The sequence below is a fragment of the Mastigoproctus giganteus genome, chromosome 4 (genome assembly GCF_048544385.1).
Source record: "Mastigoproctus giganteus isolate SK-2022 chromosome 4, ASM4854438v1, whole genome shotgun sequence".
Taxonomy (NCBI): Eukaryota; Metazoa; Arthropoda; class Arachnida; order Uropygi; family Thelyphonidae; genus Mastigoproctus; species Mastigoproctus giganteus.
The window spans coordinates 180656983-180684403 of record NC_143578.1 but is presented as its reverse complement, the minus strand read 5'-3'; the positions used below and the strand labels follow the sequence as shown (position 1 = coordinate 180684403).

General features: G+C 37.4%; 1 protein-coding gene across 2 annotated transcripts in view; it reads left to right on the top strand.

Moving 5' to 3' along the window:
• LOC150087230 (kinesin-like protein KIF21A) overlaps window positions 1-27421 on the top strand; it is a 779086-nt gene that overhangs the window by 328307 nt on the left and 423358 nt on the right. For both annotated transcript variants that reach the window (XM_090371900.1, XM_090371899.1), the window contains exon 13: window positions 19251-19469. In XM_090371900.1, the coding sequence (XP_090228026.1) occupies window positions 19251-19469 (219 nt within the window). The remainder of the gene's footprint in view (window positions 1-19250; window positions 19470-27421) is intronic.

Below are 27421 nucleotides of genomic sequence, written 5' to 3'. Positions count from 1 at the left end.
TTTATGGTGGGAAAAAATTCCTAACAAGAAATAACTTGTAGGCTGAGGAGAAACCAATTGTAAATGGAAACACTCCTCTTGAAGAAGAAATTACTTATGGACACAAAAAAAATAATGTTTTGGATAATAAACAGCTACTTTTAAAATTTTTCCTTGCTATAAATTGGGAATGTTTCACAGCATTTCCAATTTGGCTCACAGTTCAGTTGTTTTTGTGTAAATTTCACATCAGTTAAAAGTTAAAGAACACTTCTTTGAAGGCAAGCACTGAATTTTAGTAAATTGAAGAATATTGATGTTTTTTTTGGATGAGGCCTCATGGGCACCCAAGCACCAACTAATTGATCCTCCGAGGAGTTTGCAATGAACTGTGCTATTCTGGGAGACCAGAATTGTTCTGTGGGAGGGTATCAGAATATACAATGCTGAGTGAACTGCTCTGTAGTGTGCGTGTGGTGGGGGGAGGATGGAGAGAATTGAATGTTTTGTGTTATAAAAGCAAATTTTTTTTTTTTTTTTTTGCCCAAAATTAATTACTCTGATTCTGAAACTTTTTTTTTTGTTTTTTTTTGTTTTTTGCAGTTCATGTAATATTCTTGACCAGAAGGTAAATATTCTATGAGAAATATCATTTTGCTATCACATGAGCTACTAGAAGTTGGAGTATGATACCTATCCTTAGGTCACACAGGTTTTTATTTTATTTAGATTGCCAGTGGGCTGCACATCAAGTAAAGTTGTACTACTTTACTTGATTTCCTCCTGAATTTTAATTGATTTTAAATACAACATACAGAGTTGGTTTTAGTGATTAGTAATACTGAAGACTTGGGAATAGTATTCACCATATAGCGCAAGGAAGCTACAGAGTTTTGCTGCACTTGCAAAAAAAAAAAAAAAAAAGTAGATATGAAAATACATATTATATGCTTCCCTCCAGTTAACATTTGACCTTCGAATTTATTCAAGCTGTCAGCCTTAACTACCTGCGAGGGCAACTTGTTCCAGAAATCAACGACACACTGGCTAAAAGAAAACTTCCTACAGTCTAATCCAAACCACAAGCCCTCCACTTTGAATTTATGAACCCTAGTTCTGGAATATTTTTTATAACAGAATTCCACCTTCATTCATTTTACTAATCCCCCTCAGAGCCTTATAAACCTCAATCAGATCACCTCTGAAGCCAAGCTCTATAGCCCACATAATTGGAGTCTTTCCTCATTTTGGTTGTCCTGCTGATCTCACCATTCAAGTTGCCCATCTTTGTACTCTTTCAACAAGAAGCTCAGTACCTTTTTTTTTCAGATGAAAAAGTCTTGATACTTGAGCACAGAATTACAAATATGGTCTTATAATTGCCCTCATACAGTGGGATTATGACCTCCTATCTCTACATACTCTAGAGAAAGAGAGGTCATAAGGATAATGTTCAATAAATTCCTGGCTGCCTGTTTACACTGCTCAGAAAACTTCATTTGCTTGCATTGTAACTCCCAGATCCCTTTCCTCCTCCACTGTTTTTATTTCAAACCTACCAACTGTATGATTAATTTTTGGGTTTCTATTCTCCAAGTTACGTAAGACCTTTGCATTTAGCAGCATTAAAACATAGACTCTTCTCTGGCCATCTTTGAAGTCTGTCCAAATCATCCTGAAGGAGCACTGCTTGGCACTGATCACTAACGACTCTGCCAATCTTAACGTCATCTGGAAATTTTTACATCATGCCTTTTATTCTTTTATTTATCTCATTTATGAAAATGAGAAAGTGCAGTGGTCCAAGACACTTATGGCTTGGACCACTGCTTTATGCCCTGCCTTGTGTCCTGCAGCCACTCAGCAGTCCATCTTAGAATCTTACCAGTAATTCCAACATATTCAAGATTATACAGTAACCTCTCATTAGGAACAGAGTTAGTTGTTTTGCTAAAATCCAAATAAACTATGTTGAAATTGTTCCCTTAATTTAACTCATGAGTAACTGTGAAATAGCCTTCTTTAGTTAAGCATGATTTTCCCTTAATAAAGTCATGTTGTGTCCCCTTCAGAATGCCATATCCATCTAAATGTCCTTGGATTGCACTTTTAATCTTTGCCTCTAAGATTCTTTGTACATCTGAATTCAGACTAACCAGTCTGTAGTTACCAGCTTTACTCTTAGAACCGCTTTTATATATTGGCAATATATTGCCACTTCTGCAATCCAAAGATACTCTCATAATTAATCTCAACGGTTCAATACACTCCCTCTCACTCTCCCTCAAAACTACAGGGTATATGCCATCAACTCCGGGACCCTTACTTGCTTTTGTGTGCTCAAAAGTTTTTCCAATAAACAATCAACTGCAAGTACGATTGTTACTAATTTTATATGGCACAGCCTCTTCTCAGCTTAATGCATCTTTCATCAGTAAAGACCGATGCAAAGTACTTCTTCAATTCATCTGCAACATCAGCTGGGTTATCTAAGACTTTCCCACACCCAGTGGTGAAGCGTCTGATCTGATTAGCTTTCTTTTTTTTTTAAATTTTTTTTTTTTGTCTATTCCCATACATGAAAAAATCCTTGTCCCCATTTTTTGCTCTCTTAGCTAATGCTTTCTCATATGCAGCCTTGGCCTTCTGGACCTTATTTGTGGTACTATTACAAATCAATTTGTACATGTTATAGAATTCAGTACTTTTCAACCCTCTGTAACTGTCCCATGATATCTTTTTCTGCTCTGTATGACCAGCCAGCTCTGTAGGCATTCATTTTGGCATTTTCCTCCTGCAATATTTTCTTAAAGGTATGTATGCACTTATGGCTTCTATGATTTTTGCTGTCAGAGTATTCCACATTTAAAATGTATTCACCATCCTTTGGCAATCCACCCAGTTTACGGATGCCATATTGTGCTTTTAACTGTCTAAGTCCCATCTTCTGAAGTTAAAACCCGAGCCTGTGCCTTTAACTACTTTAACCTCTTTCTTCGCCTTCCAACTGACTATTGCAGGATCATTTCCTGACAATGATTCATATACTTTTAGCCCCATGATGTAATCTGATATGTTAGTAATGATGAGGTCAAGAATATTCTCACCCCTAGTACTTTCTCTAACATGCTGGTACAAATAATAATCTAGTTTATTTAAAAAAGTTCTCTCTTGATGAGTTTCTCTGCCACTTATTCTAATCAATCTATGGCAGATTAAAGTTGCCTATAATAAGACATTCACACTTGCTTGCTTGTGCATTTCATCTGCATGTAAAGACTCATCATATTCTTCATGATCTTCTGGTCTGAAGATTACGTCCAACTAACTAACACCACACAAATTCTGTGCTGGCAGATGCAACTTCGCCCATATGAAGGCTACCTCTGTTGGAACAGGCGACATTGATTATGAAATGGTTAGACGTCTTTCATCAAAGTCCACGGACTTTCCGCTCTTTCTGTACAACAGAATATTCCTTGGAGCAGTTTCCAGACACGTGGTGCAAAGCAACTATACTTGCTTTTGCCAAGCCAGGAAAGGATCCAAAATTTCCAAAGAACTATCGTCCCATTGCTCTGAATAGCTGTCTGTGCAAAATATTGGAGAGAATGGTCAACGCTCATCTTTTATGGTACGTAGAATCAAATGAACTTCTCTCCCTCTTTCAGTGCAGCTTCCGAATAAACAGGTCCACTTTGGACCACTCAATTAGACTGGAAACATCTATACGAGATGCTTCCCTAAAAAGATAACAGTTGGTGTCCATCTTCTTTGACATGGAACAAGCATACAATACAACTTGGAGATTTGGTATTTTGAAAGACATTTATAACCTCAGTCTAAGAGGTCACCTTCTTGTTTTTATTAAAAGCTTCTTATCTCACTGTCTTTTCCAAGTTAGAGTTAGATCCACCCTTTCTTGGCCCTTTTGCCAAGAAGATGGGGCGCCCCAAGGATCTGTCTTAAGTGTTACGTTTTTCAGCATTAAAGTAAACTCGATTACCGAACAGCTTCCTCAAACAGTAAACAATGCCCTCTATGTTGATGACTTCCGTATATTTATTCAGTTATGCAACGTGAGGGTTGTTGAGAGACAACTGCAACAAACCGTTGACCGTTTTAATTCCTGGGCCACAACCAATGGTTTCAGGTTCTCACCAGAGAAAGACCGTTTGCATCTATTTTTGTTGCAAACGTAACCTCCACCCCAAACTTAGACAATGCACCATTCCCATAGTAGCAGAGATAAAATTCTTGGGACCCATTTGACAGAAAGCTGACATTGCTTCAACACATTCATCAGCTGCGCACAAAGTGCATGAGAGGGCTTAACATTTTCCGCTTGCTCTCTCTCTTTCTCCCCCCCCCCTTTACTTCTTGGGGTACACACAGATGCACTTAACTCAGTCTGTACAGTGCACTTGTATGCTCAAAATTAGATTATGGGTCTCAGGTATATGCATCTGCTGTCACATTTTGTTGGCTTGATCCCATCCACCCTCAGGCCATTCGTATTGCTACTGGTGCATTCAGAACATCACCTGACCAAAGCCTGTATGTCGAAGCAAATGAACCATCCCTGTCACTTTGGTGAAACCAGTTGTCCCTACAGTATGCCTTTAAACTGAACTGCATGCAAGATCATCTCATGTGGACATCCGTTTTTGAGCCACAATGGAGAAGTCTTTATAACACACGTCTGGCTGCCAACCGTCCATTCAGTATTTGTGTCGAAGAGCTAATCAGAGCTTAGCATAATGGTAGACAAGGTTGCTCATTCACCAAAGCAGCCCCTGCCACCCTGGCATGCCCTAACTCCAAGTGACTTCTCCTTTAAAAACTGGATGAGGTCGGATACACCACCTGACGTCTACCTTCAGCTCTACTGAACACCGAGGCAAACATTCTGATATCTTGCTTCTGTATACAGGCAGCTCGAAGTCAGAAACATGTGGAATCTGCTGATGTTGTCTTTTCTGACTGTAGTATATCTGAGAAGATTCCCTATGAATGTAGCATCTACACTGCAGAGCTGCATGTTAAAGAGTTAGCCTTGGACCACATAACAACCCACCAACATCATTGGATTATTATATACAGCAATACCCCGCATAGTACTGATAATTGGTACCTAAACTGTTCCATGTTATGTGAAACCATGCCGATTAAGGTATAATTATAATGAGCTTTAATTGAACGTGTACCAGAGAAACAGTCTATAAACAAATTATAATAAATCTGAACAATTTGTGCTTGATAGCCAGTTAAAAGGATTTGAAATAAAAAAAAAATTGCAAAAATTTTTTTAATGAAAAGGTAACATCATGAGAGACGAGAATAAAGCTTTAAAAAAGGTGGTTGTTTATTTAGGTATTTCAATAATGAAATCTAGTGGAGTCATCTTTTCTTTTTCTTGGCGTACACGTCTTTGTAGCATCGAATCCCATCTTGCAAAATTTGCCGTATCTTGATGCTATGTTCAACATTCATATCTCCATTCATGATCGCCTTTCAGGCCATGTCAACCCCCTGAAAAACTTTCTCCAATCTTCTGTTGAAAATACTTTTCGTGCCACTTCAGAATTGTTTTCCTCTTCTTCATACGCAGTTTGCCCATCAATTTCAAGGAGAGTTGCACCATCTAAGTTGCATGCGAGTCAATGCAGTCTCATACATTGAGACTGTCCAAAGTTTCGAATCCCAAGTTTTTTCCAATCTTCGGCAGTTGTCTGAACTTGCGATTCAAAACCAGTGAAATCATTTACCAAATGGGGCAAAACATGCTGCCAAAAGAATGCATGTTGTTGGCAGTGATTTCTAGCCAAGATGCAGATATATATTCAATCATATTTAAAGGGGTAAAAAAAATGTGAAATAAAGTTTGAAAAGCTGTCACGTCATCTCAAAAACAAGATGAAATTAAGAATACTGAAAGCTGTTGCACGTTGCAGCTGAATGCCCGAGGGGAGCTATTGTCACATGCGCATGTGAGACAATAGAGTTGGCACCACAGCATATTGTACCGTACCTAAGCTACAACAACGCAGCATATATATAGAGTACGTGTCTAGGCTATTGAACTAGTTTTAATAGCATTAGTAGAGGCATTTGATGCAAGAAAGCAAGCTTATGCAGCATCAGCCAAAAAAAAAAAAGAAAAAAAAAAAAAACCACTTCACCCCTCTGTTCGTTCCAAATACCTGTCCAGCTGACCCTTAAACTTATTTAGGCTATCAACCTCCACTACAAGGGATGGAAGTCTGTTCCACCAACCAACCACCCGCTGGCTAAAGGCAAATTTCCGCACGTCTATCCTACATCTGTCTTTCCTCAATTTGAATTTATGCCCTCTCAGGTGATTATTCTGAACTAGAGGAAGAATCCCATCAGCATTGAGCATGCTCAAACCATTCAAGGCTTTATACACCTCTATCAGATCACCTCACTGGTGCCTAGTCTCCAGACACTGTAATTTGCAAAACTTAAGCTTTTCTTCGTAAGAGCACCCCTTTGTTCCATTCACTAATCTTTTTGCCCTTCTCTGTACTTGTGCCAGCAGTTCTACATCCTTCTTGAAATGAGGCCTCCAGACCTGTATACAGTACTCTAGGTGTGGCCTGACCATTGCCTTATACAAGGGAATAATCACCTCCTTATAACTGCTGGAAAAATTCCTGTATATCATTGACAATACTCCATGAGCTACTCTTACAGCCCGTCTGCACTGCTCAGAGAACTTCATATCTGCCTGCACAACCACCCCCAAGTCCCTTACATTCTCTACCACTGTCAGTGTAGTATCACAGAGTTGATACGTTGCTCTGGGGTTGCTGTTTCCCATGTGTAGTACTTTACATTTGTCAATGTTAAACTTCATTTGCCACCTCTCAGCCCATCTGCTCAACCTTTCCAGATCCTGTTGCAGCAGCATAGTGTCAGTAGTGTCCTTGACAACCCTACCAACCTTTGTATCGTCTGCAAACTTGGACATTAAACTTGATATACCATCATCAATATCATTTATAAATACAGAAAACAATAATGGACCCAATACTGAGCCCTGAGGGACTCCACTAATAACATTAGTCCACGATGAGCAGTGTCCATTGATTACCACTCTCTGTCTTCTCCCCTCAACCACCCCTTTATCCATAGCAGCAATTTGCCTCCAATGTCACACTGCCACTGCTCCAATTTGTGTAGCAGTCTTCCATGTGCAACAGTATCAAAAGCCTTTCTAAGAACCAAGTATATAATATCAAAGCTATTCCCTGCATCCAGTTCTTTTGTGACTGCATCATAATATCCAATCAAATTGGTCAGGCAAGACTTCCCCTTAACAAAACCATGATGTGTCCGAGCTATAACTGAAGTCTTGTCTAAATGATCCTGCAGTGCTTCTTTAACCAGTGCCTCCATTAATTTTCCTGGAACAGAAGTTAAGCTCACAGGTCTATAATTACTTGTGTCAGCCTTTGATCCTCCTTTGTGAATTGGGGTCACATTTGCACATTTCCAGTCTATGGGTACCTCCCCTGAGTCCAAGGAAGCCCTCATAATTATGGCTAAGGGTTTGCTTACTTCCTTTGCTGCCTCCTTTAATATAACTGGATAGATCCCATCCACCCCAGGTGCCTTTCTTGTGTTTATCTTCAACAGTTTCTCCTCCACTTTTACTCCCAGTTATTTCAAGATTCTGTAGCTTACTGCTAGAGTTGAATACACCTCTGGCATTCCCCTCGCTGAATAACTCCTCATGTGTGAATGTCGATGCAAAATATTCATTTAGTTTGTTAGCTACCTGAGCAGGGTCATCACAGTTGACCCATCAATATCAAGTGGACCAATCTGATTCATCCCCTTCCTTCTAGAGTTTACATAAGTAAAGAACTCTTTGCTGTTTTTCTTTGCATCCCTTGCCAAGGAGTTCTCGTTATCTGCCTTCGCCTGCCTAACCTCCTTTGTAACTTGGTTGCATATAACTTGTATCTATCATAGGCTTCTGTGTCACATGTTAATTTATATGTATCCCATGCATTTTTCTTCTCTGCCATATGCCTCATTAGTTCATCTGATATCCATTTTGGCCTAAACCCTGAACAATATTTCTTAGTTGGTATGTAAAGCCTAGTAGCTTCCAAGATTAATTCTTTGAATCCTCCCCATTTTGAATTTGCTGTTGGTAACATCATCAGTTGGTCCCACTGTATAGAATTTAAATACTGTCTCAGTCCATCGTAGTCGCCTTTACGGAAGCAATAACCCTTCCCTTTACCCCTAATGGTAGTTACCTCTTTGAGTAAATCCCACTTCAGGACACTGTGATCGCTGCCAACTAGTGGTTCATTTATCTGCAGATTCTTAATGCATGAAGAATCACTGCTGATAATCAAATCAAGAGTATTACTCCCTCTGGTTGCCTCCTGAACATCCTGATGTAGAAAACAATCATCCAATAAATCCACAAAAGCCCTGCTAGTGTCTGAGTGACCAGCCCCCAAATTCCAGTCAATATCTGGGAAATTAAAATCTCCCATTATAAGACTCTCTGATTTACTGGCCCACTCTATTTCCCTGTACAGTTTCTTATTATACTCATCAGAGTCATTAGGCCTATAGCACACTCCTACTCTCAATTTTGATCTCCCAATGCTTATGTCACACCAAACTGACTCAACACTGCACTGTCCAGCGATGTCGACTGGCTTCACTTCCTTGGTTTTTATGTGTTTCTTAACTAATAGCATAACCTCTCCCCCCTTCCTATCCTGTCTATCCTTTCTGTAGACATTGTACTCCCCAAATTCCAGAAAATTTGGAATTCCAAATTCCAAATTCCAGAAAATAATCTTATTTTCTGCATCCCTTATATCTGTGTGACACCACGTCTCTGATATCCCAACAATATCTGCCTTTGATGTTAATATATACAGTAAATTTGACTTAAACTTAATTGAAAACTGTGTTATAGTGAAACCCGTGCTGTTTAAAACCATGCTAAGCGAGGTATTGCTGTTTACTGATTCGTTAAGCATAGAGGCTCTGAGCGATGAGACACAACAATAATCCAGTTCTGTCCCAGATTCAGCAGATGATTTGCTTTCTTTATGAAGGTGGATTCAACATCCACTTCTGCCGGATCCTCAGCCACGTCGACGTTACGGAAATTATTTGGCCAATAATACAGCCAAATCAGCAGTCTCAATGAATAATATGGGCCTGTCAGTCCTCTATATAGACTACAGGCAAATAATTCGTAACAAGATTTATTCGCAGTGGCAAGACTTGTGACATGTGCAGATAACAAACAAACTATCAAATTTAACCTGGAATCAAACCGTGGTGGGTCTAATATGTGCAGGGATTGTAAAGAGGAAGTTGTTCTTGCTCGGCTTTGCATAGGACACAGTCAACTGATACATTTTTTTCCGTTGGGAGCTGATAATGCTCCTGTGTGCGCGAAATGTGTCACTGCTTTATCTATCAAGCATGTTTTTACGAACTGTCCAAATTTTGAAAGTATGGTTTATTGCTTTTAGCCATCTGACTGAACCTCCTACACTCAGATTTTATCTGACAGTGACCTTGTGTCAGCAGTTTAACTTTTTAGGTGCAATTAATATGTATCGACACACATAAAATAGGAAGTATATTTTTACCTTTATATTCCCTTTTACTTATTTATGCATATATACAATTTTGACGAGGTAACTTTTTTTTCATGAGTTACCAAAATCTTAATCTTATTTTGTAAATTTAAATTATTCCTGGTGCATTATAACCTTTGATGTTTTTGTGCCATAAAAAATGTAAATCAAATCAAGCAGATGTAACTTCAGGCTCAGCAATAGCTCCTTTCATGCTCATGCTGCTTTTGATAGGCCCCTCCACTCCTATCTTTCCTAAATACACTATAAATACCATACTGGAACTCATCATCACCAATTTCCAGGTCGCACCACATTGTTGATATTGCCATTTTATTGGCAACATTCCTGACATTACTATAAATACAGTTGAGACTAAGTAACCTTCTTTAGTTTACTACCCTGGCACACCCCTTAAAGTTATTTAGGTTTGTATTCCAAGCTTTATCTTCCCTCTCATGTGAAATATTGCTACCCACAGAACATCTTACCAACATTGGTTGTTGTGGCAACAAACAAGAATTTTTGTTGTTTGTTTATTCTGAATTCAGACAGATTTTGGAAGTTAATTAATACTTAAGTGTTTGTAGATTTACCGTTTGTAACTTGCTGTCATTGTTATACGATACAACTTTAAATCCCAAACTAGGTGGCGTTAGGTTAGCATAGCATAGTATAGTATATAATATTATCAATTAAACAGTAAAATTTATTAATCTTGTTAAACTTAATAATTGTCAATTAAATTGTACTTTTTACAAAAGTACAATTTAATTGACAAAGATTTTACAAACGTAACATAATTAATTAATACATAACTTGATATGGAAGTTATATATCGGAACTTGGAGATAATATTCGATACTGAAAAAAATATATAGATATATAGTGTTATAACTGTGTTGGGATACAATTTAGGGTTATAATTTTGTACTGAATTGAAATTTTATTCAAATTGAATCAAAATCATGACTCAGACCAGAGCAGCAAAGCAAAAGGCTCAAGCTAATGGGTGTACTGTGGCTCAGGGGAGACCTGAGGGAGGCAGTTGCCCTCTGAATCATAGCCTTTTAAAATGCACTGCTTGCTTGATGTTTGTGGAGCAATCAGGTACGGGACATGATATTCCCAAGGGGGATGTTTTTGTGTGTGCGAGCGCGATGTAAGGAGTGTGAGGAAATGAGTGACAGCTCAGCATTGTTATGGGCCTATATGAGAGCTTGAAGGACAGGGTGGATGCCCTCGAAGGACCAAAATTGAGTGGCCCATCAAGCTCTCAGCTGCCCACATCAATGCCAGAGCACGCGACATAGTGGCAACCTCCAAGGCAGAATGCACTGGTCCCACAGGAACTACTGGTTTTGGTGACTGTATTATCAGGGAAATGGGGAACATGGTATATAAAAAGGATAGGTGGAACAGGACCAGAATATGTCTGCCAGGGGCAAAGGTTGATGACGTAGTGCGGATATCATCTTTTAAGGGCACAAAAGGTGATATTGTTGTAGATTGGCACTAATGATATTAAGAGTAGGAGACTGGTGGAATTACTTAACAAGTACAGGTCACTGTTGAAAAAAAAGCCGTGAATTAGGGTTAAATTTGAAAGTGTCTACAATTCTGTCCAGACATGACAGACGGGAGTATATGATGAGAGCCTTCTCGATCAATTCGGCCCTGAAAGGATTGTGCAAGGCTCAAGGGGTAGAATTTTTTTCAGTCTGGTCTGTACTTGTTAACAGGAGAGACTGCTTCTACAGGAATGGGATACACTTAAATACAAAGGGTGCAAGAATATTTGCTGATGCTATCGAGGCAGTGTTAGGTGAGTCGGAAAACTGCTAGCTTGGGGGGAAACAAGGACTAATAGATTAACAGTAGCCATTAGCAGAGGTGAAAGTGATTCTTGCACTGCTTCTATTGGAATGAGCAGCAGCCTGGAAAACAAGATGCAGGGTATTTCAGAGACTTCTTGGTAATCTATCCAGTTATATTAAAGGAGCAGCAAAGGAAGTAAGCAAACCCTTAGTCATAATTATCAGAGCTTCCTTGGACTCAGGGGAGGTACCCATGGACTGGAGATGAGTAAATGTGACCCCAATTCACAAAGGGTGACACAAGTAATTATAGACCTGTTAGTTTAACTTCTGTTCCAGGAAAATTAATGGAGGCACTGGTTAAAGAAGCACTGCAGGATTATCTAGACAAGACTTCAGTTATAGCTCGAACACAGCATGGTTTTGTTAAGGGAAAGTCTTGCTTGACCAATTTGATTGGATACCATGATGTGGTCACAAAGGAACTGGATGCAGGGAATAACTTTGATATTATATACTTGGATCTTAGAAAGGCTTTTGATACTGTTGCACATGGAAGACTGCTGAACAAATTGGAGCAGTGCGGCATTGGAGGCAAATTGCTGCTATGGATGCAAGGATGGTTGCATGGGAGAAGGCAGAGTGGTAATCAATGGTCACTGCTCATCGTGGACTGATGTTATTAGTGGAGTCCCTCAGGGTTCAATGTTGGGTCCATTGTTGTTTTCTGTATTTATAAATGATATTGATGATGGTATATCAAGCTTAATGTCGAAGTTTGCAGATGATACGAAGGTTGGCAGGGTTGTTAAGGACATTAATGACAGTATGCTGCTGCATCTAGAAAAGTTGACTAGATGGGATGAGAGGTAGCAAATAAAGTTTAACATTGAGAAATGTAAAGTACTACATAAGGGAAGCAGTAACCCCAGAGTAACGTATCAACTGTGTGGTACTACACTGACAGTGGTAGAGAACAAAAAGGACTTGGGGGTAATTGTGCAGGCAGATATGAAGTTTTCTGAGCAGTATGGACAGTTGCAAGAGTAGCTCATGGTGTCTTGTCAAGGATATATAGGAATTTTTCTAGCAGGGATAAGGAGGTGATTATTCCCTTGTATAAGGCAATGGTCAGGCCACACCTAGAGTACTGTATACAGGTCTGGAGGCCTCATTTCAAGAAGGATGTAGAACTGCTGGCACGAGTACAGAGAAGGGCAAAAAGATTAGTGAATGGAACAAAGGGGTGCTCTTACGAAGAAAAGCTTAAGTTTTGCAAATTACAGTGTCTGGAGACTATAGGCACCTCCGAGGTGATCTGATTGAGGTGTATAAAGCCTTGAATGCTTTGAGCATGCTCAATGCTGATGGGATTTTTCCTCTTGCTCAGAATAATCACGTGAGAGTACATAAATTCAAATTAAGGAAAGAGAGATGTAGGATAGACGTGTGGAAATTTGCCTTTAGCCAGCGGTTAGTTGGTTTGTGGAACAAATTTCCATCCTTTGTTGTGGAAGTTGATAGCCTAAATAAATTTAAGGCTGAGCTGGACAGGTATTTGGAACGAATGGAGGGGTGAAATGGGAGATTTTTTTTTTGGCTGATGCTGCATAAGCTTGCTTTCTTGGATCATGTGCCTCTACTAATGCTAATTCGTGAGTTGAGTGCAAGCATTACTTTTACCCATATCATCAGATCTATGTGAATCTAAATTACCCTCTTCCCCCTATAGCAGTTCCCTTTACTCCTAGGGTATCCTCAGTGATACTGGCAAATATCCTTGCACTACATTTTCTCAAATGTATACCATCTGTACAAAATGAATTCTTTCTACCTAGGGTGCCCCCGTAGCCAGGTGGGAAGGAACAGCAGTGTGTAGCACACACTTCTTGATTAGACCGGGGTTCGAGCCCATCACCACCAAATACGGAGGATGCGGAAAGGTCAAAGGAATGACCACCGCATATACCCCGAGGAATATGGCCTTAGTTGCTAATGCTCCTAAAAACCAAATAACAAACAAACAAACTTTCTACCTAGAAATGCAGGCTGCACTGATAAAAATCCTCCTCCACAGAGCCTTGCAGATTCCCTTAAGTCAATCTGCAAGGCTTCCAGCATATCCCTCCTATTCTGTCTGAGCAGAATTGCAGACACATACACACTCTCACCTAACTCGTGGCATTTTTTTCAGCATAGACCTAGATGGACAGGTTGTGTATGTTTAATATCATTAGTCCCCACATTAATAATGGCTATGAGTAAGGAGCTGAAGAGCTCAAGTCCATGTTGCTACAAGAAGTGCATAGCTTGTTGTGAACTAACACAATTTGGCAGGCCTTAATTCTATGTGTATATAGTCGTAGTTAATGTGTAAACTCCTCTGGCCTTCACTATGTTGAGGATAAATGGAATTTTCTTTCACTGTGTTTCATGTATCTGTTATTAATAGGACAAACAAATACTGTAATAGTAATTGGATATTCAAAGGTATTGTGTTATGCAGGATATGAATTGTAGTTGATTTTAACTTTTTTTTTTTTTTTTTTTTTTTTGAGTTAAAAAAAGAATAATTCACATTTCTTTGTGTTCCTCAGACCAGAATGGTTCCCGGTTTATGGTAGGAAACATTATATAAACCTTTGTTATTTGATATCTTTAATGTGTACCTTGTAATGTGTTATTTAAATTGTAGTTAATTTAAATAATTACATGGGTTATAATATATTTGAAGTTTTTGCTCTTAGTAACCCTACTACAATAAACCCCAATCTCTACTTCTTAACAGGAAAGATTGTTTTTATAAGGGATGGCAAACACTTAAATAGAAAGGGCACAAGAATGTGTGTAAGCTATTGAGACAGTTTTAAGTGGGTCAGTAAGCTGCTTTCTGAAGGGGGGAGGAATATATAGACTAATAGCTTACTGCAACCAAAAGCACAAGGTGAAAGTGATTCTTCTGCTGCTTCTGTTGGAAAGCAAGGTGTTGGAGATTGCAAGATCTTCTGGAGTCATCGTGGGACAAACAAATATGGTCTGAGTTAGGAAAATCGTTAACAATTTTTTTGTTAAATTCTTTTAATTAATTTTCTTATTTTTAACTGCATTAAATTGATTTTTAATTGCATTAAATTGAGTTACTCTAATGTAAATTTTTCAATTGTTCTCATTTTGATTTCTGGAGATTATCATACGGAAGTGTTCTATGTACTATATTGAGGTTAACTTCTCTTATTGTATTCAGATTTTGCATATTTGCCATCCCTTGATTTGACCTCTTGCTAAAATTGCCCTCCCATATCTGAATACTGTGTTATTTATTTATTACTTTTTATTGTATAAAATTATTTTTGTATATTGTTTGCTTCCTCAGTCCCAGTTAATTTTTGTACTAGGTTTTTCAAATTCTTTCACTTTTTCACTACTGCTTCACTTCCAGTTTCTACTATCCCTCAAACTTCTCTTAGTTCAGGCACTTTGTATTTTTCATTTCCATTTTCACAAACACTTTATGTTACAAACTACACACACGTGTGTGTGTGTGTGTGTGTGTGTGTGTGTGTGTGTGTGTGTGTGTGTGTGTGTGTGTGTGTGTGTGTGTGTGTGTGTGTGTGTGTGTGTGTGTGTGTGTGTGTGTGTAACATATATATATATATATAAAGTAAGAGTGCATAGCACGCATTCCTTGAGTGGACCGGGGTTCAAGCCCGTAAATACTAAATACGATAAATATTTGTATTGACGATGTTATTACATTCTAACTTTTAAGCCATTATTTAAATATATACATATATATTCTTTGCCCATCTTTGTTTCTTCTATCTGTGTGAGTGGGGTCTCCTTGCTAAGGTTAAGTGTTGTACATCGTTTGTCTTTCTTATGGGTTGGTAGATCGGTGCTGTATTTTCCCTGCAAGTAATCCTGCAGGTTCTTAATTGCTGCCTTACCTTGTTCAATGAGGTCAGTCAGTTCCCCCCCCCCCATCTTTCCTGGCAATGGTCAGTCTCTCAATGGCAAACATCTAGTGGTGGTGGTGGTGATGAATTGTCCTGGTCAATCTCATAATCTCTCAAAGGAGTATGTTAGTAACCGCATAAGTGCTGATGGTATTTCCTAATCAGGCAGGCCTTGATCTCCTTGTGTTCCAACTGGTGAGCCTGATCATCCCCAGATATTTATATGTCTCTCCCTCTGCCTTGGCTTCAGTCTCTTTACTGGTCTTCAGCTGGTAGTTTCATCTGACTAGATGTCCTTGTTGACCAGTTAAATCCAGTCAGATTTAACCATCTGACTGGATGTCCTTGATGGGTCTTGCTTTTATCCAGGCAAAATTGCATCCTGATATCAGTACTGAACTTGGTTGTGATCTAGAGTAGCTATTGGAGTTGTCTTGGTTGTTGCATAGAGTTTGTCAACCATGTACATCAGACAAGAGTGAGTGTATACAGGTTCTTCCTCCGTTATTTTAGGGTATACCCATATTTGCTGTTATTGAGCATTGTGAATATCACGTTTCTATTTTGGATATCACGACCTTATGTTTCCACTTCGGCTGCTCCAGGTTATTGTTCTTGTACTTTGTGTTCCTTCTTCAGTTCTAGTTTAGTTGTGTCCATATTTGTTGTTCTTTGTAGTTGGTTACTCATGTCCTGCTTGATCTTTTTTTTTTTTTTTTTTTTTTTTTTTCTTCAAGACTGCAGGAGTTATCAGGTTCTTTTTGACAGTGGTCCATCTCTGATCTGTTGTTTGGTGACAGAGCTGGAAGCCCATGGAGACCAGTGTGATTATGGCCATAAACACTAGTACAAGGCTGCTACAAGTTTTCCCCAGTAAGAATTTTTGACCCAGTCCATCTCTGTTTGTTGACCCGAGCAGTCTGGAACTGTTCCAACTACTTGGTGTGTAGTTTTGTCCTGAACATTGTGATGTCTGTCTCTAGTTTCACTTCGTAGTATGCTCATGTGATGAATGTATTTATTTTGATGCTCCACTTCATGCATTGGCATTTTCTTCCCTCCTTGGGCGGTCACTAGTGCAGTAGCATAGAAAGCACTTACAGTTGTTTGGGCTGTATGGTCTTGACCTTCATTTGTGGTAGCTGTATGTGAGACAGCACCACGTGCTCCAGCATCGTCCATGAGTTACTGTTTTTGACTTTTTGAACACCCCCCCCACCTAAGGCCTGAATGTGAGTGACTTTATCCTGTGCCATGCTCGATGCAGTATGTTCAATATTTTTACTTGTCTTCATCTTGCTATGGAGGTGGATCTGCTTTAGTTTTGGCTTTTGCATCCAGTGGTGGTTATTGGGAGCCCAGATGGTGCCACATTCTGCTTTAGTCATCATTTCAACCTTGGGGGTGGTAGATCTAATGAAGCGATTTTAATGTAATTATTATTAATTTAATAATTGAATTAAATTAATAATTAAAATTAATATTTTAAATAAGTACAGTAAAGGCACATTTGTTTAAAATGTTTAATCCATTTGGTCTCCGAGTGGCAAAATAGTAAAATATTTAAATGAAATTTGCACATAGTAATATACTTAATATTTCATGGCCTTTTGTCATTGAATATTCATATTAAAGATCAGAAAAACACAGGGTAAATTTTATTTTTGACTGTAATATGGTGTTAGTTATCCCTGACACCTCTGTTATATTGAGGTTGCACTATATATATATATATATATATATATATATATTAATAGTTATATGTTATATTAATAGTTATATCTCTTAGTGATAAAAGGAAAGAAAGTTAAAAGACAATAACTAATATTTATGGGTTAATGCAGTTGCAAGCAATCATGCAATACACCCATAATGTCTATAGAATATTATTAGAAAAAGTAAATCAATCCAATAATAAGAATACCATCAGGGACTTAAGAAAACGCAAAAAAAAAAAAAAAAAAATTATTATTATCGCTTTTGTGGTTGGCCCCAGTTGAAGTCATCTAGATTGTCGGTAAAAAGCGATAATAATAATTTTTTTTTTTTTTTTTTTTTGCGTTTTCTTAAGTCCCTGATGGTATTCTTATTATTGGATTGATTTACTTTTTCTAATAATATTCTATATATATATATATAATATTATTACATATTTAAATACTTAATGTTTGTTGTAAAATGCACCAATATTTTAGAAGGCAAAATTTCAAACTGATGCCCTATACCTACTTCTAAGTATAGGACGGGGAATTTGAAATGTAGGATGGTTCTAGTTGGGCCCATACTTATCATTTATTTTGCAAAATAATGTTTTAAAAGCATCACTGTAACGAAAACAAAAGAACACAATTTGTACAATCACATTTTTTATTCACTTCTGCACATCAATTCTATTTTTAATAAATTCATTTTTTTTTTTCACTTAATTATGATTTTTTTTTTTTTTAAATCTCTTGACTGAAAACAACTATTTGCTGCTAAAATAACAGCAAAACTCAAAATAAAAATGAAGGTATAGAGTTTGGTTTCCATCATGCACTAATTGGACCTAATAACTTTTGCTCTCACACCCTCCTGTTTATCAGTTTTATTAGTGGAAAGAAAGTTTTAACCCTTAAGTTGTCTAAAGACTAGGTATGAGTTTTCAAGAGTTATAAAATACAAAGAGGAAGTATTCAACTCTCAATATTAAACAAGAAGTGGATTTTTTGAGGAAATCAGATAGAATATGCTAGTGTAGAAGTTAAGTGACAAATTTATTGTTGGAATTTTGACTATCCATGATATAAAAAAGAAAGAAAACAAAAGATATTTAAAGCTTTTGCTGATAGTGACTTTCTGAATTTAGTGACGAATAGGAAAACATTACATCAGTCAAAAATGGTTTGCATGGGCTTCGTGTTATGGAGTGGATCAAACAACATTGAAGTGAAATTTCCTCCGGACAAATCCATAAGCAGAATTGTTTCATGAACAGTTTCACGTCACAGTTTCATGTGAACACTCTTCCAGTGATATAACAGGTTCAACAAACATGTCATTGTTTGATGTAGGTTAGTGGTAAAAGTTTTATCCAGCAATTCGAACAGTTTATTTCTGCTGAAGAGTTATCATATTTAAAAGTTGCCATATGGTTGGTTGGTGGAACCGACTTCCATCATTTGTTGTTGAAGTTGATAGCCTAAACAAATTTAAGGCTCAACTGGACAGGTATTTCGAACGAACGGAGGGGTGAAATGGGAGTGGTGTGTGTTTTTTTTTGGCTGATGCTGAATAAGCTTGCTTTCTTGCATCATATGCCTCTGCTAATGCTATATTATTTTTAAGATAGTTTTTTTTCTTTAAAAAAAAAAAAAAACAGTTTTGAGACCTGTACAGGAAGAAGAAAAAACATTTCATAATTTTCTAGAATTTCTGTTTTGTTTGAATGATTAAAAATTTTAAACTAATAGGATTACTTACCAGCTCAGAAGTCCCTTTTGGTCACTCTGCATACATTTATATTTTGTTTTGGTATTTATCTTTCAAATTTTTGTATCTGTTGCTCATTGAAAGGAATGATTACATTTCTTATATTAATTTTATCAGATTCAACAAATTTGTTAAATCTGGTAAGCTACTGCAAATTTCTTATCAATTTATTTAATACAGTATTGATGTTATTATACTCACAATATCATATTCTTTACTGTCTGTATTTTCAGTTTTGGATATCATATTCACAATATCATATTCTTTACTGTCTGTATTTTTTGTTATTAGCATTATAAATTTATGAAAGAATAATTGCTAATTTACCATTATTTGTGAGATTTCTTACTTCTGATTATAACATCTGTTTTTTATAGGGTCAAACTTCTTGAATCAGAACAAGTTTGTGTTCAGCTGAGAAGACAGTTACAGAGAACTTCTCAGATGAATATATATCGTAGTCCTCCAAATCACTCCCTCGGTGGATTTTATGACAACACTTTCATTGAAGCACCATCTGCCTATGATATAATACAAGAAGCAAAGCAAGATATTAAAATTCGGAGGAAGCAAGCTAAGAATTTAAAAAAAGAACGGTAAAATATAATGTTCGTTTTATTTTCTACATATAATTTGAACAATACTTTTTAATCGTTTCAATAATCAAATTCATAAATTTTAGGGCATCAGTCCATTTACAAATAAAGTGCAATTTTCTTGTAAAAAGGGTTGCAATGTATGTGAATTAAAGTTTTGATCTTTCAGATTGTAATGTAGATTCAGGGTGTTGCTTTACAAACAAACAAACAAACAAACAACACTTTTCATATGTGAAATTAATTGCTATTATTATTATTGTTGATAGCCATATGGTGCAAGGAAGCCTGAGGCTTATGCTGCATTAGCCAAAAAAAAAAAAAAATCCCACATTACAGACAGACAGACAGAGAGAGAGAGAGAGAGAGAGAGAAGAGAGAGAGAGAGAGAGAGAGAGAGAGAGAGAGAGAGAGAGAGAGAGAGAGAGAGAGAGAGAAGAAGAAGAAGGAAATCACCAAGAAAGCAAGAAAGAGAAGAATGATGATATCCAGCTCAGGACCCTGGGTTTGCCAAGCCCATACTCACCAGATGTGAGCCCATGGGGTTATTATTGCTTTGTGATTTGGTGCTAAGGAAACCTTCTGAGAGCAGCACTTGGACTGTGCAGTATTGATTTAAATTGCAAACTTGAAGATTTCTAATTAAGAAAGTAGGGAAAAAAGAGAAACTCATAAATGAATATTGTCAGTGTTAAGATAAATTACAGTTAAGTTAGAAAATTACACAGCTGTTTAAGAACCAAGTCATATACATTGGCAGATATGTCAACAAAAAATGGAGAATTAAGAATAAGGTTTTTTGCAGAAGGAATTCATACCTGAAAATTTTGAATAAATTAATTAAAGACTAGTCAGCAAATTTAGCATTAGTAGAGGCATATGATGCAAGAAAGCAAAATTATGCAGCATCAGCCAAAAAAAAAGGTTCCCATTTCACCCCTCCATTCGTTCCAAATACCTGTCCAGCTCAGCCTTAAATTTATTTAAGTCTCAACTTCCAGAACAAAAGATGGAAGCCTGTTCCAACTACCCGCTGGCTAAAGGCAGACTTCCACGCATCTATCTTACAACTCTCTTTCCTCAATTTGAATTTATACCCTCTCAGGTGATTATTCTGAGCAAGAGGAGGAATCCCATTGGCATTGAGCATGCTTAAACCATTCAAGGCTTTTTATACCTCAATCAGATCACCTCGCAGGTACAGTCTCCAGACACTGTAATCTACAAAACTTAAGCCTTTCTTCATAAGAGCAACCCTTTGTTCCATTCACTAATCTTGTTGCCCTTCTCTGTACCCATTCCAACAGCTCTACATCCTTCTTAAAATGAGGCCTCCATACCTGTATACAGTACCCAAGGTGTGGCCTAACCATTGCCTTATACAAGGGGATAATCACCTCCTTATCCCTGCTAGAAAAATTCCTGTATACCATTGACAAGGCACTATTAGCTACTCTTGCAGACCGTCTGCACTGCTCAGAAAACTTTATCTGCCTGAACAATTACCCCCAGGTCCTTTTCATTCTCTACCACAGTCAGTGTGGTACCACAGAGTTGATACATTACTCTGGGGCTACTGCTTCCCTATGTAGTAATTTACATTTGTCAATGTTAAACTTCATTTTCCACCTCTCAGTCCATCTGCTCAACTTTTCTAGATCATGTTGTAGTAGCGTACTGTCATTAGTGTCCTTAAAAACCCTTCCAACCTTCGTATCATATGCAAAAACTTGGACATTAAGCTTGATATACCATCATCAGTATCATTTATAAACACAGAAAACAACAACAATGGACCCAACACTGAACCCTGAGGGACTCCATTAATAAGATTAGTCCACAATGAATGTCCATTGATTAACACTCTGTCTTCTCCCACTCAACCACCCCTTTATCCATAGCAGCAATTTGCCTCCAATGCCACACTGCTTTAATTTGTGCAGCAGTCTTCCATGTGCAACACTTATCAAAAGCCTTTCTAAGATCCAAATATATGATATCAAAGTTATTCCCTGCATCCAGTTCCTTTGTGATCACATCATAGTATCCAATCAAATTGGTCAGGCAAGACTTTCCCTTAACAAAACCATGCTGTGTTCTGAGCTATAACTGAAGTCTTGTCTAGATAATCCTGCAGTGCTTCTTTAACCAGTGCCTACATTAATTTTCCTGGAACAGAAGTTTATAATTAACTAACAGGTTTATAATTACTTGTGTCACCCTTTGATCCTCCTTTGTGAATTGGGGTCACATTTTCACATCTCGTGTCCATGGGTACCTCCGGAGTCCAAGGAAGCTCTCATAATTATGGTTAAGCGTTTGCTTACTTCCTTTGCTGCCTCCTTTAATATAACTGGATAGATCTCATTCACACCTGGGGTCTTTTTTATGTTTATCTTCAATTTCTTCTCCACTTTCCTCTCAGTTATTACAAAATTATCTAGCTCACTGCCAGAGTTTAATTCACCTCTGGCATTCCCCTCTCTGAATAACTCCTCATATGTGAATGTAGATGCAAAATATTCATTTACTTTTTTAGTTACGTGTGCAGGATCATCAACAGTTCAACCATCAATATCCATGGACCAATCTGATTCATCCCTTTCCTTCTAGAGTTTACATAGGTAAAGAATTTTTGCTGTTTTTCTTTGCATCCTTTGCCAAAGATTTCTCATAATCTACCTTTGCTTGCCTAATCTCCTTTGTGACTTAGTTACAGTCCATCTTATATCTATCATGGGCTTTCGTGTCACCCATTAATTTATGTATCCCATGCATTTTTGTTCTCTGCCATATGTCTCATTAGTTCATCTGATATCCATTTAACTTTGAACAATATTTCTTAGTTGGTATGTAAAGCCTAGTAGCTTCCAAGATAAATTCTTTGAATGGTTCCCATTTTGAATTTGCTGTTGGTAACATCGTCAGTTGGTCCCACCATATAGAATTTAAATACTATCTCAGACCACTGTAGTCACCTTTATGAAAGGAAAAAACCCTCTCCTTTACCCCTGATGGTTGTTACCTCTTTGAGGGCGCCTCCGTAGCCAGGTGGGAAGAAGCAGCAGTGCGTAACGCACGCTTCTTGATTAGACCGGGGTTCGATCCCGTCACCACCAAATACGGGGATGCGGAAATATCAGGGAATGATCACCGCATATTCCCGGAGCAATATGGCCTTAGTTGCTAATGCTCCTAAAAACCAAATAACAAATAACAAACCTCTTTGAGTAAATTCCACTTCAGCACACTGTGATCACTGCCACCTAGTGGTTCCTTTATCTGCAGATTCTTAATGCATGAAGAATCACTACTGATAATCAAATCAAGAGTATTACTCCCTCTAGTTGCCTCCCGAACATGCTGATGTAGAAAACAATCATCCAATAAATCCACAAAAGCCTTGCTAGTGTGTGAGTGACCAACCCACAAATTCCAGTCAATATCTGGGAAATTAAAATCCCCCATTATAAGACTCTGATTTATTGGCCCACTCTATTTCTTTGTACAGTTTCTTATTATGCTCATCAGAGTTGTTAGGCCTATAACACACTCCTACACTCAATTTTGATCTCCCAACGCTTATGTCACACCAAACTGACTTGACACTGCACTGTCCAGCGATGTCGACTGGCTGCACTTCCTTCTTGGATTTTGTGTTTCTTAACTAATAGCATAACCCCTCCTCCCTTCTTATCCTATCTATCCTTTCTGTACACAGTCTACCCAAATTTCAGTTCTGCATTCCTTATATCTGTGTGAAACCACGTCTCTGATATCCCAACGATATCTGCCTTTGATGTTTTGCGCAACACATCAAATTCATCAAATTTATTTACCAAACTCCTAGCATTGGTGTATACACAAGTATACATGCATCTGTTCCTATTCTTTGCTACCCTAACACAACCCATGTGTTTTCTTGTACTGCAGTAACTCCCAGCAGTCTCTGAAATAGTTTGCATCTTGTTTTCCAGTCTGCTAAAAACTAAAATTTAAAAGCCAGTCATCAATAAATTTAGACGGATGCTCTCTTGTTAGTACTAAAGCTGAATATCATGAAATCACGATGGATGTTACAATATAGCAAACCAAGCACGTGACCAATATTTGAAGCGATATCAACACATTGAACCCTATATAGAGCGAACCTGTGGGTGTACTGCTCCCACAAATGTCTGTTTTTCTTTTCTTTTTTTAATTTAGCTCTCTCTCCCTTGTTTTCTTTTATCTGAATGTGCATTACTAGTTTTCTTTATTTGCATCTTACTTGATTTAAGTCATTGTGCTAACATAATCTTAATTTATATTACACTGTGGCAACATGCAGTTGTGGATGTGCTATACCACTGGTACATGCATCTTTTCTTTATTATCTTTCTAAAGAAAATAATTCTCTATTGTTTGGTTTCAGTATATGTAATATGGTAGTAGTGGGCGGAGATGCAATGCACTACCTGTGCTGCAAAGTGTTTTTTTCATTTATGTCCATATTTCAAGTTTGGTTTTATTTAATAGTTTGTTTGGTATGGCATTGTAATTTTTTCTTGTTGTATTAATTGCTGTCTTAAGTGCCTGAACTTCAAGTTTATTGCATTGTTATGCTGATTAGTTTTTGTCAGTTGTTTTGATGCAGTGATATAATCTGCTGTTATTTACCTTGTGTGCTTTTAACAAAATGGCTTGGTAATTGAATGAATTGAAATACTTACAGAAGCTTTCAACACTGTCCCTTTCTCAGCTATGAATACATAAATACATTACATATGGAAATCAAGAATGGCACTGCATGGTCATGCTAGATAAACAAAGCACGTGCACGAGATTTATTTAGCATGACCATGCTAAAAGAATTTTTTTTTTTTTTTTTTTTTTAACCCCAGTAAAGGCTTCTGTTATGTATTTTAGTATTTACGCATTACCAAATAACTCGCATCCTTTTTCACCCATTGGCTGAATAAAAATTACTAGGAGCAAAACTTTTTTAATGTATAGAAAGAAAATATATATTTTTTTCAAGATTTTAATGAAATGAACTGAATGTAATAAACAATAGTTGTATTGAGTCCTTTTTATTGTTTATATGAAAACAGTTTGCAGTTTATAGGAATTGGATGGTGGTACAAATGCCAAAGCAAATTTGGCCTAGGGTACCTTATAACCCTTTGAGCTGGCTCTGATTGGGGAGGGAACAAGGGATAGTTCTCCTGATAATTATCAGCAATGACACTTCATGTATTAAGAATCAAGTAAATTAACCACTAGGTGGCAGTGACCATAGTGCATTGAATTTATTTAAAGAAATAACTGCTGTTATTGGAAAAGAAAAGGAATTTTGCTTTTATAAATGATTGCAGTGGACTTTCTAAATTCTTCAGTTCAGCTCTCTGAAGTTAAAGGATTGCAAATGCTAATCATAGAATCTACTAAACTTTTTATATAAAGAAAGATATTGTTCAAGGTTTACACTTGATTGATTTTAGTTGAACTGATAGACATGTGGCAAATAAGAAAAACGCATTGAATGATTATAAATTATCAGGAGACACTAATGTTTATGGTAAGTATGAGCTGCTCTGCAGTGAAATTAGTAAGAAAATTAAGAATGTTAAGACGGATTATAAGGTCTCTTAGTACAAATGCAAATAAGATTTCAATGTGGTTGATGCCTTTTTAGGTTATGATGAACATGGCAAGATCCAATCTTCCTCGCATTTCAAGGGTACAGCTCTAAAATGGTGTTCGCAGGCCAGCCGCTAGATAGTCCACCAGACCTAACCTATTGGTAACTCTCTAGTAGGCTTCCGGATCAGCTAATGTATAATCTTGCTGCCTCTACTCTCTCAAATAGTGACTTTAGGGAGTCCAAGTAGTGTGTATGCATGGGGGGGGGGTATTGGGTATTGTCACGCCCATGTTATGTTATGTTATGTTATGTTATGTTATGTCATGGAACTAGGTATATTCTTATGTGTACTCCATATTGAAAAATTTCACTACTTCATAGACCATGCCCCCCACACCTTTTATTACTACTGAATATGCATGAATTGTCAAACCAATAGAACAAACTTTTCTCCAAAAACACCTAAACTCCCAAATACTTCCTCATTCATTTCACAAATATATGTGGTCTTAGTTTTAAACTCAATGTTGTCCATTTCTGCTTACAGTCTGCCAAATCCCATGTACGTTTTCCAGACAGAATCCCAGTTATCAGTTGATTCAACCACTGCTCATCTCAGTTGTTTGTATTTGCTGTATGATTCCTTTTGCTTCAAAGGTGGTACTTGTGCATATGTCCATTCTGATATTCCCTGTCAGAGACTTAGAGAAGAGTGTCAATGAAATATTGAAGCCACGCTTTAACCACTTGCTTTCTTACTAACCCAATCAAATAGTTAGACTTATGTATTTTCTTGCATTTCATATGCAAGTTTATATAATGATCATCGTGAATTTCCTTTGGCAAGCGATGGACCATTGTGTTTGACTGAAACACACATTGTTCACTTGGCCCAGAATGCCATATTCTTTGTATGCGTGTGTCAGGTGCCTTATCTGCATGAACAATAAGCAGGGAGAAATGGGCCTCTGTCACTAAATCCAACTTCAGTAAATGTGATGAAATTTCTTTTTAGGTATACCAAGCCATTCGACTTAGATAGCATTGGTGGTGTTAAGTGATCCTCTACAGCTGTTACACACAAGGATCCTGTCAAAATCAGGATATATAGTGCTGTCAATGATATATCTTTAGCAGCTGATTTCTTTGTTTCATTTTTGAACCATAGATGATGGCAAATGTAGCATACAGAACAGAAATTATTTTTCATAAATCTTTCAACATCTCGATGCACGTTCTTATGTAAATAGTAGTCAACATAAGGAAATGGAGCTTGACCTTTTAGCCTCGTCTGCTTAGCAATTGGAGAAATGTTCTGTTGTACACAATTAAAAGTTACTTTGGGTACATCATTGTTAGATGGAGCAGCATTACTGGTTAAAGGCACTTCTAAATCCATTGCTTGATTTTCTGTTTTTTTTTACACAATCTCAATAGTCTTTGTCATTATTGCACACTCGTTGCTACCTAAATTGTTTTTCTTAGATTGGCTTGCTTGATACTCCCAACAATGCTCAGGGGGAAGGGATTTGTTTTCATAAAGGTGATTACAGTGGTCTCAGGCAGTTTTTAAATTCTACACAGTGGGACCAACCGATGATGTTATCAACAGAAAATTCCAAGTGTGAAGCATTCAAGGAATTATCTTGGAAGGTATTTGGCTTTTCATACCAACTAAGAAATACTGTTCAAGGTTTAGGCCCAAATGGATGTCAGATAAACTAATGAGACTTGCAGCAGAGAAGAAAAATTCATGGGATGCATATAAATTATCAGGAGACACAGATGCCTGTGGTAGATAAGATATTCTGTAATGAAGTCAAAAAAGGATATTAGCCAAACAAAGACAGATTGCGAGAAATATTTGGCAAGAGATGCAAAGAAAAATGGCAAAGACTTCCTTACGTATCAACTCTAGAAGGAAGGCAGTGAGTCAGATTGGTTAGAATGTTAATGATCCTGCTCAGATAACTTTTTTTTTTTTTTTATAAGAACCCCAAACACGAGAGGTATTAGAACCTATAGTACTTAGTACCGTGCTTGGGTTGGAGGTTCAGAAGACGAAAGAAGATATTTGTTGATATTGGACTTGAACTTCTGTAGATTGTAATTTTCAGGAAATACGACTGAAGGAAGGTTATTCCAGAAAACGGCAGTTGAATGAATAAATGAGGAAGATGAAAAGTTGGTTCTGTGGGTTTGTAGTTGGACAGTAAATGGATGTTGGCTGGTGGCGGCACGTGTTCGGACTGTTTTGAAAGAGAGAGCGGGAATTATAGAAGCCAATTCAGAAGAACAGTGCCCATGGAAGTATCTGTAGAAGAGG